This window comes from Scomber scombrus, chromosome 19 (assembly GCF_963691925.1).
Source record: "Scomber scombrus chromosome 19, fScoSco1.1, whole genome shotgun sequence".
NCBI lineage: Eukaryota > Metazoa > Chordata > Actinopteri > Scombriformes > Scombridae > Scomber > Scomber scombrus.
In genome coordinates, this window is record NC_084988.1 from 19,874,447 (window position 1) to 19,889,236 (window position 14,790).

A 14,790-nucleotide genomic window follows, 5' to 3' on the forward strand; every position below is an offset into this window, starting at 1 on the left:
GTGAAAACAAAGTAGTAGAGTGCATGTCTTAGTGTGTTTGTTATGATTGTGAATTGCAGTCTTTCATAAATAGCTGCATTACTGACATTTCAAAATCTTAGTTTAACACTGGTATGGCCAAAGGTAAAAAGTATGGCACTGTGTAATTTTACAGGAAAACGTTTGAACACGCTTTCTCATTGATGTGAATGAGAAAGTGTGTCCAAACTTTTGACCGGTACTGTACATGAATGACTGTTATGCACCTAAAACTAACTCTTCTTTTGAGAGGCTTATTTCTACAAACTATGAATACTAGCACAATATAGGCTATATTGGCACAAATGAGAAGATTACGTAAACCTTATTGAAATTTAGCCCCTTTTTTTGCAGGGAACCATGCAATCAATGTTAACATGTTGTAATTTAAAGTGGTGATGAGTAGTTTTAGCTGAAATGCCAATTTAAAAAGTTGTTAGGTAGGTCAGCTATTGTCATGAACTAGGAGCGTAGAACGGGAGGACACAAATTCTCAACACAGCAGGTTCAGGCAAGAAAGGCAGGTTTATTACCAGGCAGGGTTCGGTACACGGGCAGGCAGTCAGGTAGGCAGAAGTTTCCAAATCGAGAGGCAAAAGGCAGGTCAAAGGGGCAAGCAGGGTCAAAACACGAAAACAGGCTATGGCTTGAAACAGGCTATGGCTTGGTCTATAATAAGAGCTGGGACGAGGACTGTGAGGTACAACGAACTGGCAACAAGACTGTGAGAGACACAAGGTAAAGTACAAGAGGTAATGAGGGAAGATGGGAAACAGGTGGGGAGAACAATCAGGGAGCAGGTGTGACAGGACGGGGGAAGGGCGTGCAGGAAGTAAATCTAGAACAGAGACAGAGGGTTAGTGATTTCAACATAAAAAACAGGAAAGACAAGACATAAACATGAGATGTGCAAAAGCAAACAGAAACTTGACAGACATGACAGCTATCTTGAATGGCTGTGATTTAGGCTATTTCTTCGATAAACTTCTAATTATTTTCTGGTATTTATTCATTGTTTTACTCCAAAGCAATGCATAAATGCATCTATAACCAAATGTTATAAAATGACACTGTGTTATTTTAAAGTACCTAGCTGTAGCCCTCAGATGGATGCAGTGAAGTCAAATGTACAAACAGCTACACAGACAGCTTTATTGCACAACACTTTTAACCTTTAGATGCGTGTCAGAAGGTTAAAAGATATTTTCAGTGATGTTGTTTTGGTGAGGGCTTGGTCCCATGCCAGCAGTCTTCTGGGCCAAATTAGTCAATAAGAATGGAGATATTGTGGCACTTGCAGTGGCAGTTGTCCAATCCATGTACCAATCCATGTACTTTGACATTTCTCACAGTCATCATAACACACTCATGGAAAGGAGCCAAGTGTATTGAGGATGAAAGAAAAACCAGTATGTGGAAGAACGATAGCTTAACATAAACAATAGGTAATTATTCAACACGCACACAAAAGTTCTTTAAATGCAAATTTGTGTCCTATTCATGCATAGACAGGTAGAGAGTCAAAGATTATACATTGACATGAGTAGCCTCGGGCGTGTACAGGCACTATATAAGGACTGACATCTCTTCTCTCTGACTTGCTGGTCCACCCAGACTCCATACTCACTCTCTCTCTATCTCTCTGGCGACTGAGGTAAGGTCTTCTTTAAAACATTTTAAAACGGGCAGATTTAAACTTTCATTTACAGTTTAGCAACTTGCAATATTGTCATAGCTGTGGTCTCAGTTTTTGTCATGAAAGAAAATATGTAGTGTGTACATCCACAAGACCACAGTGGGGGTTTGTATACAGAGAACAGTTAAACTAGTTATAGTACATACACTCTGAATCAGATCTACCTTTTTGTTATTTGCTGAACTTGCATGTTAGCGGGATGTTTTGGCCAACTGCTGTAGTTGTGCAATGTTGTTTTATATCCAAATTGGCAATACAACAAGATTATCAGAGGAGTGTGGGTACTGCAAAGTTAATCTTGTAATCCATGGTATTTACCTTCCAACATTTAGGTTTCGAAATACAGGAGGTTTTTTCGACAGGGGAGGGGGAAGTGGAGGAATGCAAGATGTGAAAATGTGATGTGGTTTTGGTCAAGTTGACAGCACTTGTTACTTATAGTGCAACAAAACCAGTACTTAAGTATTTAATCAAACCACCTGCTCAACAAGCATGATCTTGTAGAAACCGCTGAGATGCCTTCGAAAATTTCGTTATACATCATATGATGACAATAAAGCAAATATTTTCATCTGCTTTGCCAGCTGTGTCCCGTTCACCACCAGCCAGTATGTTTTACACAACTACAGCATGGTTGTTAAGCTAATAACATGAAAGCTGTGTGTATGTATCCTGTTTATCTGAGTTTGACACGTATCTTAAATCCTGCTAAATTCTTGCAAACATAGCTGATGGCTGAGACAAACCAGCCCCTCCTTTCTACCAGCACTACCTGCAGGCAATGCATGACATTTGCTGCAACAAAGGGAGGAGTACAAAAGTCAGGAGGAAAGACTGCCTTCACAGAGAGCTCTGTACACACACACACACACCATGAATCAGGTTGTGGTGACGGATGAGTTAAAACTTTATGTTATGTGTGGATCATATGTGTAGATAATGTTTCATAGATCAGAGGCCAGACCACGGGCCAAAACTGGCCCACCAACAATAATGGCCAGCCAGATTCTGATAAACTGATTTTTATTTTATTTTATTTTATTTTATGACAACGTGCCGCAGGTAGTGGATTGCGCCTTGCTGAAATAGCAATGCTTTGTGTGTAATGAAGATAAAAAGGTAGACAGGAAATAGTGCTGAAATAGCCAACATGCTATGTGTGGTGAAGAAAGAAAAAACTAAACAAAAACACTGCAGTAAATAAATAATAAATATTGACTGTGGGCCATTCAAGGCAGGAATACTGCACCTGTATAAAAGCTACAGATCCGGCTGCACAGAGCCAGGTCAACACTGGCATGGTGGGACAGGGACCGCTGGCACAGAGAAAGCCAATGAACCAGATCAATAAAACATTATTTTCTGATTGTTTCACAGCGGTTACGTTCAACAGCACAACAACAGCTTTCATTTTATGTAAAACATTGCCATTGATGAATAAAAGCATAAAAGAATCTGCTTAATTGTGACATATGACTTGAGGTCACGGATGCTAAGGAATCATTTTGAGAGTAAAAGTATCCTATGTCGAATAATAGTGTTATGCGTAACAAAGCAAAATTAAAATTATACACATTTACATTTTTGCATTAGTCTTTGATTATGCTCTGGACCGCCATCTAATGGCTTAGAAACAAATTGGCCCGAGGCCAAACTTACTTGTCATAGACGATCTAGGGTCAGAAATCATATGAAAATTCAGAACTCATGGATCCGTGTAGATTACAATAATCAATTTTTTGGTGTGATGTTGTGTTTGAATCATAATAAATGGGATTTCTTCAATCACATAAATAGATGAATGTTATACACCTAAAACATAAATGTTCATTTATCTGTTTGTGAGCCACATTTCTACAAACTATACTACTGATTTACAGTCTTTTGTATTTCTAGAATTGTATAAGCAAACCTTTCAAGATTTTTCTTGATCCCCTTCTCCTGAACAGAGCTCAAACACTGCAGCAATGCCTACTTCGGGTGTATGTATGAGCATCATCAATGCACGCCACAAGAAAAATGGCTATGGGTCCACCACCAACCCTGAGAGATTCCTCAACCAAGACTTCCAGCAGCTGAAACAGTATTGTGCCGGCCGAAACGTAAGGTACATCGATGATATGTTCCCTCCTGACAGAAGGTCCATCGGCAAGGATTTACTGAACCCTTCTCAAATGTCTCAAGTGGAGTGGCTGAGACCAGGGGTAAGTGTTTTATTGGCTGAAAATGCAACTGTGATCCCATATCATAATACATGTTGATGGTTAAACAAACACATGATCATAGTCTAAAACCAACAGAGAGAAGTTGTAAAGACAAACCAAACTAAAATAAAAATTGACACAGCCAGACTTAAGACTTGCAGAATCTTAATAACTGTGACTTCACTGTTTTTTCTAGTTTTTCAACAAACAAACAAGTAGCTTATGTTGTGTTTTGGTCATAACTAAATTCATATGATATGAATTCTATAGCTGTATCAAATCATTTTTGACCTTATGGCAACTTACTCAAGCAGAAAAAGAGAAGCATAATCGTCTCTTTAGATTTCTCTTTCTGGCCACATATTGAATGTAAGCTTGTAAACCACAAAGCATGGTGTTTATTCTCAGTTATAGCAACAGTACTAGTAACTCTTATACATAAACATCACTGAATAATTTGATTCAGTGTTAGTATAAAATGTTTGCCTAACCTTTTACAAGTTTTATTTTGTCCACGATTCCTTTGTTTCAGAAAATGTCTTCCAATCCATCTCTTATTGTTGATGGGGTCTCGAGGTTTGACTTTGGTCAAGGCATTGTTGGTAGGAAAAATGTTTTATGAAAAACAATCCATTAATTGGTGTCTTAGCAATTCCATCTTGATATGCACATCATGACAAGGGTCAGAAAGCAGTCAAAAGTACAGGAGAAAGATTTTGTGATAGCAGTTGTGCAGCATAAATTAGAGTAAAACTTTGTATACTTAGTACTGTACTGTAGTTTGGAGTTTATCAATCCACAGATTTTTAGTTCCTTACTGTTCAGTAGTTTACATATTGGATTTTGTTTATGTGTATGTGTGTATATATCACCTTTTAACCACTTTTGAACAGCCGGGAGTGGAATAGTCAATAGGCTACAGTGTTTTCCAGGGTGGGGTGGATGTGGGATTCAATCTGCACTTTCCCTTTCATAGTTTGAGACAGCAAGCGTTAGGTATTTTTCAACTACAAGAACTAAGTTAATGTGGTACAACATACAGCCGCTACTTACATTGTACCCCAGATGTTTTCTGACCCCTGACTATGTTACGCAATTCTCAGTTGTTTCTAATCTGTCTATACACATTTTAATGCCATGCCTGAATAGCACACCTTTCTCACAACCCATTGCAACATCTTTTACTTCAGGAAACTGCTGGTTTCTTGCATCTATTGGAGCTCTGACATTCCAGAAGCATATCCTTGGGCAAGTTGTTCCTCTTGAGCAAAACTTTGATGAGGAATACAGTGGAATCTTCCACTTTAGGGTAAATACACAAAGCAATAATGAAGCTACACATGATCAATTAAATTTTATTGTATTCAATTGTATGGAAAACATAATTTCTTTAATATACTGTAATAAAGGTAAAGAATTTAGCATAATGCTTTAAGTGTCCTTAATAAAAGCATTAAAATTAGCATTTTCATTCCTGTACAAAATGGTACATAGTAATCTTGCTATAAAACATGTTCTCTCTTTTCTAAACCTTTCAGTTCTGGAGATTCGGAAGGTGGGTGGATGTTGTCATTGATGATAAGCTACCAACAATCAATGGCAGACTAATCTTCGTTCACTCCAATGACCCAAATGAATTCTGGCCTGCTTTGCTGGAGAAAGCCTATGCCAAGTATGAATAATCAGTATATTGGTTCTCAGTCATAAAATGTGTTTCCTCACTATGAGATTTGTCTTACTTTCGGAGAGTCTGTGAAAGTAATTTCAAATCCACTTGTTTCAGGGTGTGTGGTTCCTATTCAGACATGAATGCTGGAACACCTGCTGAGGCTTTGGTGGACTTCACTGGTGGCGTTCACATATGTATCGAGCTGTCAAAACCCCCTCCAAACCTGTGGGAGTTGATGTACAGAGCTGGAAAATCCAAGTCACTGATGGGTTGTGGCACACCCCAGGGGGTAAGCAAAAATAGCATCCTAATATTGTGTTTTAAAATAACTTCAACAATTTTTTGTAAATTAATGTTTTGCATGGTAGTAGCAGCCCTAGTCTGGTAATGGACCTTTCATGCTGCCAACATTTTCACTTGCCAGTCATAATGAAATAATGCATGAAAACTCAGGAAATTAACAAATTCTTTGTGCATAACTATAGTGACAGTGCTAACTGCTAATCATAACTGATAGCTACTGTCTCATGAGAGGTGAGAGATATACTGCTGCTTTCTTTGTTTTTCATTGATATTTATAAGGCATGATGATCAAATTAAGTGTGTTGCCTTCGGTATATATTTTTTCTCAAATATTTGATATTTCTTTGGAGGATTAAACAATTGGAATACTTAAAATTTGAATACAAAATAGCCATAGAAAAAAATAGGATGAATTCAAATAAAAATAATAAAAAGATCAAGGTCTTGTTGTCATTTAGTTTATTTTTGTCTGTTCCATATTAATCTGTATAGACTTAATTTTCTAAACTGGTCCAGAGAGGAACTGTAGGATCTCAATATTACAGGCCTGGCCTCTTAAAATTGTGAAATGAGTACAAACTATGAATATGAATTATGAATAGTGAGAGAAATTGATTTTCTCTAAATGAAGATTATGGGCTGGTGACAGGATGAGGTTCAGGTTTTGAATAGGTGCAATCCAATTATACGTGAAAGCTGATGCCACTCGCACAAACAGTCCAGTTCATTTTAGATAAGTCTTCACAGAATTATTGTTTGCAACACATAACTTCCTTCCAGTTGTATTGGCTTTGTTTTGCTAAATTGTAGAAGACGTGTTTATTTAATTAATTTGCATAGCTAATGGTTAACTTTTAGGCAGATAATTTCACAATGATCACAATTATATAAATCACAATTACGTATATAGAGGGTTTAAGTATGCTTAGTTTATTCACTGGCATCAATGTTTTGTTTGTAGTAGGATTGAAATTGTATGTACATCTGTTTATCTCATATAAAAATCTAATTTAAGTCCTCTGTTAAATTCTTCTTCTTGAAATCATTTGTGCAAGACTACAATGATGCTGAATCTATGTCTTGCAGGACACATCTGCCAACACTGTATTACCAAATGGATTGGTCCAAGGCCATGCCTACGCTGTGACAGGTGTCAAACAGGTAAAGAATAGCATTTGTAAACACTCGTCTGATGGTAAATATAAAGGTTATAAAAGGTCAATAAACATTGGTGTTTTCTGCTGTGTTTTCTGGTTAGTTGAAAAGCAGAGGGCAAAACGTAAGCCTGGTGCGTTTGTGGAACCCCTGGGGCCAAGGCGAGTGGAAAGGAGACTGGAGTGATAAGTAAGAACAACTCCTATTAGTGAATGTTTCACAAAGTGATGGCTCTAGTTTGCTGCCACAGAAGAGGAGATTATTTTTGAGATTATTTTACAATGAGAAAATACCATAATGATGGCTTCTTGGTCTCTCGTGTACAAGCTGTTGTTACTAATTTGTTCTGTTTCTTGATAAAGTAGAATATCTACAACAGTATATTGTACTACAACTATAAAGGAGTTTCAGGACATTTGGAACAGAGCCATGAGAAGCCTGTTTATGGTTATTTGATCATAATAATCTTGCTTATGTAAACTGATTGTGTCAGCTGGAAAGAAGTGAAATGTGACCAGGAAGGTGTTGTTGTTTTCAACAGTTGGATACATTTCAGTCTATTGTATTACAGTGCTAACAGTAATCCTGACACCCTTTACCTATTTCCATTATGTTGATAGTTTTCAAATACTGGTTTGTGCAGTTTGAGCAAACCAAGTCTTGGCAAGTTTTGTTGCATAGCAAATGCAGCTTGTTGATATCAATACAACATCTCCTAGCCCTAGCATAAAACGCTTTGCCTTGAAAATTCTATGATGTGGAAACTATAGCATAATATACTATAATAGTAGTAGTAGTAGTGGTGGTGGTGGTATGTAGTATCTCCCCAGTACAACCACAGTGTGATCTGTTTGGTCTCTCAACAGCATTTAAATTATTTTTCAAACTAATGTGTTGTAACTTCCCTATTAAATTTAATAACAGCTGATAATGATGCCTGCTCCTCCCTTCCTCCCTTTTTCTCCCAAGGTCACCTTTGTGGAAAACTGTGAGCCCTGAAGATAGTCAGATCGTAGTAGGTGATGACGGAGAGTTTTGGTAAGAATGAAAAAATGTAACAGTCATCTCTAAGAGTCCGGATGTCAAATATTTTCTATGACATACTGATAAAATGCAGAAAATTAAAATTGTCAGTGAATATTAAAGTAATTATTGTTTCAACCTTTGATTGCGTAAGGATACACACTTAAAACTAGTTTGTATTTAAAAACAGTTTTACGAAAACTACAGGTTACCAGGTATATATATATATATATGTATATTCTCACTCAACGATACACTTTTTTTTATTAACAACATCCCTGCGGTAGGCAAGAGGGCCATTATAATTCAATTATTATTTATTACTAATCTATAAATAGTTTTGATTTTAACCATGCTTTAGACTTTTCAGCATCACAGTCAGAAAAAGCTGTGTATAAAAATAACTAGAGTAATGTCTTATTTCAACAGGATGACCATGGAAGACTTCTGTAACTTTTACTCTGATCTTGACATCTGCTGTCTGTGTCCCGACTTCCTTGATGGGAGCAGCTCCTGCCATTGGAAGACCTCCTCATACGAAGGCAGATGGGTTGCAGGAACCACTGCTGGAGGATGCATGAACAACATTGGTATTTCCAGGATATCTGGTCTTTAAAACTGCACCATGAAAGGCACCTGCCAATGACTATGGTGTACATAAAGTGTAGATAAAGTTAGTGATATTGTGTACTTCTGTTACTGTCAACAAATCCCATGAGAATCAAAACCAATAATTTGTTTCAATACTTTCTGATCTTGGCTGTATGGCCCTCATCCTAAAAGTCATCAATTCCCACTTTAAATCTTTATAAAGGGGTTAATTTTTTAAATAGGCTAAAGCAAATGTTAGTCAAACAGGGGAAATGGTGTATTTATTGGGATCTATTTTCAGCTGTGGATTTGGTGTGTTTTTTGAGTATTCATAGCAGGATGTATGTGGGATTAGGTCCAAATAAACTACAGTGGCAATGTTTATCATTATTAGAATCATCTCACTCGGTGCAACACTGTGATGTACTGATGTGTTTTTAGTTAATTTTGGACAACAATGGGACATATATACTTGATAGTAGAAATATTACAAAGTAACACTCCACAAATTTGAACATGTAAATTGCAGGTCTTTAGATGGTATATAGAACAGAATATGGAAACATTCCACAAACATGCTTTATAGTTATAAGCAATGGTACATTCAGTAATAGATAAAATAACTGTTCCATCCAATCCCCCATTTTGATTAAGAACATTCATGTCTGGTTGGTTAGCTTTGCTTTCTGCTTAATTATACAGTTTAAGAATTAGATTTCCTTTTTAAACCAATGAACAGATTAACCTGACTCTTGGCAAAATTGTAAAGTGCAAAATTGTTTTCTTCTTCCAGACAGCTTCTGGACTAACCCCCAGTATCGAGTCAACATTGATCAACTGCTAAATGAATGTGGTAGCAAACAGGGCGATAAAAACATGCTGGTGTCTCTCATGCAAAAGCCAGACAAAAGAAACAGACGCCTGGTACAGAATCTCCACATTGGATTCTCTGTATTTGAGGTAAATATGACTTTTATTGTTTCTGTCAGTGTGTGGACTATTATGGATATATCATGCATGGACATGGAAAGTAGCTGCTGAAAACAGCCATTTTGTCAACAGTGTTGAATGTACTGAAATATTACTGCTAATCTAAAAAGTTAGCTGAAAGGAAACTTTGCCTATAATTAGTTTTGTGTCGCATGTCACTCAACACATTTCGACTACAAAACAATATCACAGGATCAAGCATGCTCACACCTACATGCTTGTAATTTCACTATAAATTTTGTAAATAAATCCCCATAAACCTCCAAAGTGAAGATCAATTCCATGGTTATCGATTGTATTATTTCCCTATTTTAAATATGTCATGATTTCACTTCAAAATTTGATTAAACTAATTGTTTTTTCCCCCCAAACATGAACACATTTTCTACTGATTTCCTCAAAGGTGACTGATGAAGTAAGTAACATGTGTATTTAAATATTTGTACTAAGTATACAAATCAGAAATTGGATATCTAATTATTTACCGTTGTTACAGTTCAAGGCTCAGAAGGGGAAGTTCCCAGCCTCTTTCTTTAGCACACACATGGCTGTCGCCCAAAGTAAAACCTACATGAATGCACGTGAGGTGATGGAGTTCTTCACGCTGAAACCTGGTGAATACTTGATTGTGCCATCCACCTTCAACGCCAATGAGACAGCGTCCTTCATCGTGACAATCGTCTCCAAGTCTGAGACCCATGTCCAGTAAGTCACTAATTAGCCTTTAAATTGAGTAGACATAAAGTCAATGTACATGTCATACTCTACATATTAAAAGTCTTTAAATTAGAAAAATGCACCAGTGCCACAAGAACTGTACCTTATGTCTGTTGTCTATCCCTTCAGTGAGAATTCTGGACGCCATAATCATGACCATGACGAAGTGGAAGCACAGGTGTGTGAGATTTTTTTTTAAAAATTAAAAAAAATACAGTCAATATTTCTATTAATTTTCTTATTGCTGTTATGTTGTTTGCTCTCTTTTATTGATTACATTGATAGTATTTGAGCTAAAGTGTACAATCCCCATGTATTTTTAATCTGGAGTTAAAACACTCATTTACAGTTCTCACCAACTGAAATTGGAGGGGATGATGACAATAAGAGAGAGTTTTTCCGTCAATTCTCTGACAAGGTAATTTGTGTGTCTTAATCAATATATAATTTAATTTTGACTTGATTCTTAATATGTCTCTCCTCCTTTGAGTCTACTGATCTGCTGAATGAAGAATTATAATTGTTATAATTGGCATAGAATCATGATTTATACTGTTTTCAATTACATCTATTTGATTTCTGTCAGACCCAAATGGTGTAGCCTTCTATTATTTCCTTTCAAATAAATTCAACCGCAATTATGAAACAGTGATCATGACAACCCAACCGTAGTACAAAATAAGTATTTCCTGGAAGGGTTGGAGACATTTGTTTTATTCTTTCAATTTGTAGCTGACAGAACGCTCGTTAATCATCACTTATGACCCAGTAGAAGTGTGTGGTTGTGTATTTATCTACAGAGACTGCCTTCTTATTTTCTTCTTATTTTTGCTGTGTTCTGGACATTTCTGGGCATCAGCAGTGGTTGTGTGTTAGCCTGTAACAATGTACAGGGTGTGACCAGGGTACATCGCTCTTTCCATCTATCTCCTTTGCTCTGCTCTCTGTGTTTGTGTCATGGATGTATAAAGAGCTACAGGTCTGCACCACTCGCTTTCTTCATTTACTCTCTAGCTCTCTAGCCTATCAACCACTGCTGCTCTCTCTGTCTTTGTCTCTTTCTCTCTCTCTCTCTGTCACTTAATTGAGGCAGGTAAGTGGGGCCAACTTTGAATGCTGTGTGTCTGCAAACGCCAACTGACAAATCCTGCAAAGTATACCTTTAAAGCTTACAAGGCAGAAATTCACCACTGTTTTCTTATTTTCTTTTCATTTCATGTCCAGTATGAGGAAGTGGATGCTGAGCAGCTCCAGAACATTCTGAATGAAAAAATCCTTCAAGGTTTGGACTGGAAAACTCTTCAAGGCTTGACAGCATATTAGCTAAAAAAAAATAAAATTCAGCAATTTTTAAAAATAATTTTTTTCATTTTTATCTAGGAGACTTGAAATCTGGAGGCTTCACCATTGATGCCTGTCGCAGCATGGTCGCTCTGTTGGATGTATCCTCTTTTTATTCATATTAAATTGTTTTATTATTTTCCCTTTTTACTTCATTCAACAGTTACTTTGCTTAAAAAACAACCGCTCACAGTAAATGTAGTCTGGGGTAGTTTGGGATCTCTTCATAAGTATCACTTGTTGTGGAGTTTGTAATCCTGTGATATATCTGTCTGAAGACGTTAAAAGACGCCTCTTAAAGGTTTATTGTACTTTACTTGAAGATTGTACAGGTTTACACTTGATAATGTTTGTGATTTTTAGAAGAAGAAAGAAGTACAGAAATCTCAAAATAACAATTTACAATCAATTAGTTACACTGAAAGTCTTAATAAATAAGTCTCAATAAACTTTGTCCACAAGGGTATCAATACAACATATTGATACAATTAGTCAGAAAATGGAAAACCTAGAAAAATTATATTTCCTTGTAGGAGTTTTATACCAGATTCTTACACTAGGTAATAATACCACTGCAATATGTCAAGGCACAGTTATAATGAAAACAAATATGTTCCAAATATGAGAAATAGTAGTCACTGGCAAACTGCCACATGTTGCCATCTAGTCTAACAAGTTAAACATATAAAAATATTGAACACTCACTACTCTTATATTTACATTGAAGGCATAAATATATACAATACACCAATTAACCACACACAGCTAATTGGTTTGTGCAATGCTCAAATACATGTTATCCAATGAGCAAAAGGTACTTGCTGTATCTGAACTCCATGATAACTGCAAGCCTTCTTCAGATAACTAGTATACATGTCGAAACCTGCCTGCACTTTTGGTGAACAAACAACAACACAAGCTCAGGCATGAAACAGTATATTCACCACAGCGTTACTTAATGCTGCTTCAGTTTGCATACCCTTGCTGCTTCTTATGCAACCCACTTGCAACCCACCTATAACCCCAACACCTCCTTCCAGGCTATGTCTGATTAAACAATGTCACTTCTGTTGTCTCTTCTTGCAATTATTGCATGCTCTGTTGTGTACCTGGGTTTTTGTGCCATTGCTCTGGGGCAAGGAGGTCCAGTTCAGAGCCACAGCGCTCCTGACTGAAGTACAGTTCTGATACCTTAATGTTGGTGTAAAAAGTCATCAATCACTGGCAAGCTGAACGGTGATGAATTTGTTCGTCTGTGGAACAAGATTCTCAAATACAAGGTAAATGGAAAGTTGAAGTTAAAATTAAACAAAGATAAATTACTTGTGACCTCCTTAAAGTTATATACACATCTTTGTGAGTCTGCTGATTCAACCATTAACGCAGGTGCTTTCTGATTTAGAAATGAAAGATATTCCTGATCAGAGTTTCACATCATTAAATCTCTTGTATTTTACCAGGAAATTTTCTTCCTTACTGATGTTTCGAAAACAGGGACACTGTCACTGCGTGAGCTGAGGAATGCATTCATGGCAACAGGTAAAATAACCACCTTTTTTTATGATTATGATTATAAATTAATATTTAATTAATTCAAGCAGATTCCAGCTGATTTTCATTTTGAATAATCCATTTTCAACTTGTCATAGTAAGAAACGCACAGATGTTACTAATAGTATTAACAATAGGTCTGTTTTATTCAAGTGTGTGAGCCAGTAAGGCAGGAACGTTATTTCGAAGCAATTTTCAAAGCAGAATTCAGCCATTATTAATTATAATATTTACACATGCTTTTCCAAAATGTCTCCCATGAAAATGGTCCGTCCAGTGTTTGAGATCCAGCCCTCATAAAAGTCATATCTTAACTTTTGTCCTATGTGTGTTGATCAGGAAAGAAGGCCAGCGATGACGTGCTGGATTTGTTGGCTCTGCGGTACGGTGCCTCCTCTGGACACATAACGCTGGAGAACTTCATCAGTCTGATCCTTCGCTTTGATTGCATGAGCAGTACGTACATTTGGATATCTGTAGACAACACTTCAAGCAGTAACTATAAATTGTGAAGTGTTGTTTGTAACTGAGTTTGTCAGTAATGCCCTATTGTAGGGTCAGCAAAAAATGTTATTCCTCCTTGGAGTTTAAAACACATAGTAAACATTTCAGACCTGTAGAATACCCAGTTTTTAGAACACTTCCACAGAAAGTCTACTCTAACCTTTAATTCAGCCGACAGTAATAGTTGAGTTACAATGCTAATAGTGTAAAATGTCATAGCAGTAGTCAAAAACAATAATTTAATTATAGGCTTTTATGGGCCCTCCCTATGACTGGACCATGGTGACTTTGTTACAGTGATGTTTAACTTGTGTCATTGCATGTGACAGATGCTGTATTATGTTTCACTCATTGTCTTAACAATTAAACCATGTGTGTATTTTCTTATTAGGAGTGTTCAAGCAGTTGTCCGATGGAATGACTTTGACTCTTCGTCAATCAGAGGTAATGAGAGTTCCTCATAGATGTTATGAATGTCTTCAAGTTTTTGTAGGTGATTTAAGGTTTTTAAATGTTTGCAACCTGCACAGCTGATTTAAAACAGGGAGGAGAATACTTTTTTGGCAATTGTACTAATATGCAATGTAAGTCTTCAAGTCCTCAGTGTTTTGAATGTCTTTTTCAGGAAATATGTCTTGCTTGAGCTAGTTTTCTGTCTTCTGTGATTAAATAAAAGACAAAAAAAATGATTTTTGGTGTAATATGTTTGAAGCACATTAATAATTTATCCATTCTCTATTTGCAGTGGATGTACATTTCAATGTACACGTGAGAGAGAGGATGAACTACTGGATTTACAGATGTTGTGAAAGGAAAATCAATACAAAATGTTCTGGTAAGGGTATGTAAACTGTCATCCCTCTTGTTATCCAATTACTATGTCTGTCACTTCCCCACTACAAAGCAGAGCGGGAAAACAAATGAGAGGCACATAAAAATGTCACAGACATGCTACTCACAACAGCAATGACATCTGGCAACCTTGCTTACTGTATGTGTCATACATTCAATATTTACAAATAGAGTTA

The 14,790-nt window shown here is 36.6% G+C and overlaps 1 protein-coding gene across 1 annotated transcript; it reads left to right on the top strand.

Moving 5' to 3' along the window:
* Positions 1-3,681: 3,681 nt before the first annotated feature.
* On the top strand, positions 3,682-14,534 carry LOC134001148 (calpain-2 catalytic subunit-like). The gene is made up of 20 exons (XM_062440714.1): positions 3,682-3,918; positions 4,451-4,520; positions 5,109-5,227; positions 5,457-5,590; positions 5,702-5,876; positions 6,977-7,051; positions 7,149-7,234; positions 8,015-8,083; positions 8,498-8,658; positions 9,453-9,637; positions 10,152-10,354; positions 10,496-10,544; positions 10,716-10,784; positions 11,591-11,648; positions 11,747-11,808; positions 12,919-12,987; positions 13,168-13,246; positions 13,598-13,714; positions 14,154-14,206; positions 14,508-14,534. The coding sequence occupies exons 1-20, from the start codon at positions 3,682-3,684 to the stop codon at positions 14,532-14,534; spliced, it is 2,097 nt and encodes a 698-aa protein (XP_062296698.1).
* Positions 14,535-14,790: the final 256 nt, after the last annotated feature.

Coding starts and splice junctions, on each gene's coding strand:
- LOC134001148 (XM_062440714.1), top strand. CDS start 3,682: ATGCCTACTTCGGGTGTATGTATGAGCATCATCAATGCACGCCACAAG. Junction 3,919..4,450: donor TGGAGTGGCTGAGACCAGGG/GTAAGTGTTTTA, acceptor CCTTTGTTTCAG/AAAATGTCTTCCAATCCATC. Junction 7,235..8,014: donor AAAGGAGACTGGAGTGATAA/GTAAGAACAACT, acceptor TTTTCTCCCAAG/GTCACCTTTGTGGAAAACTG.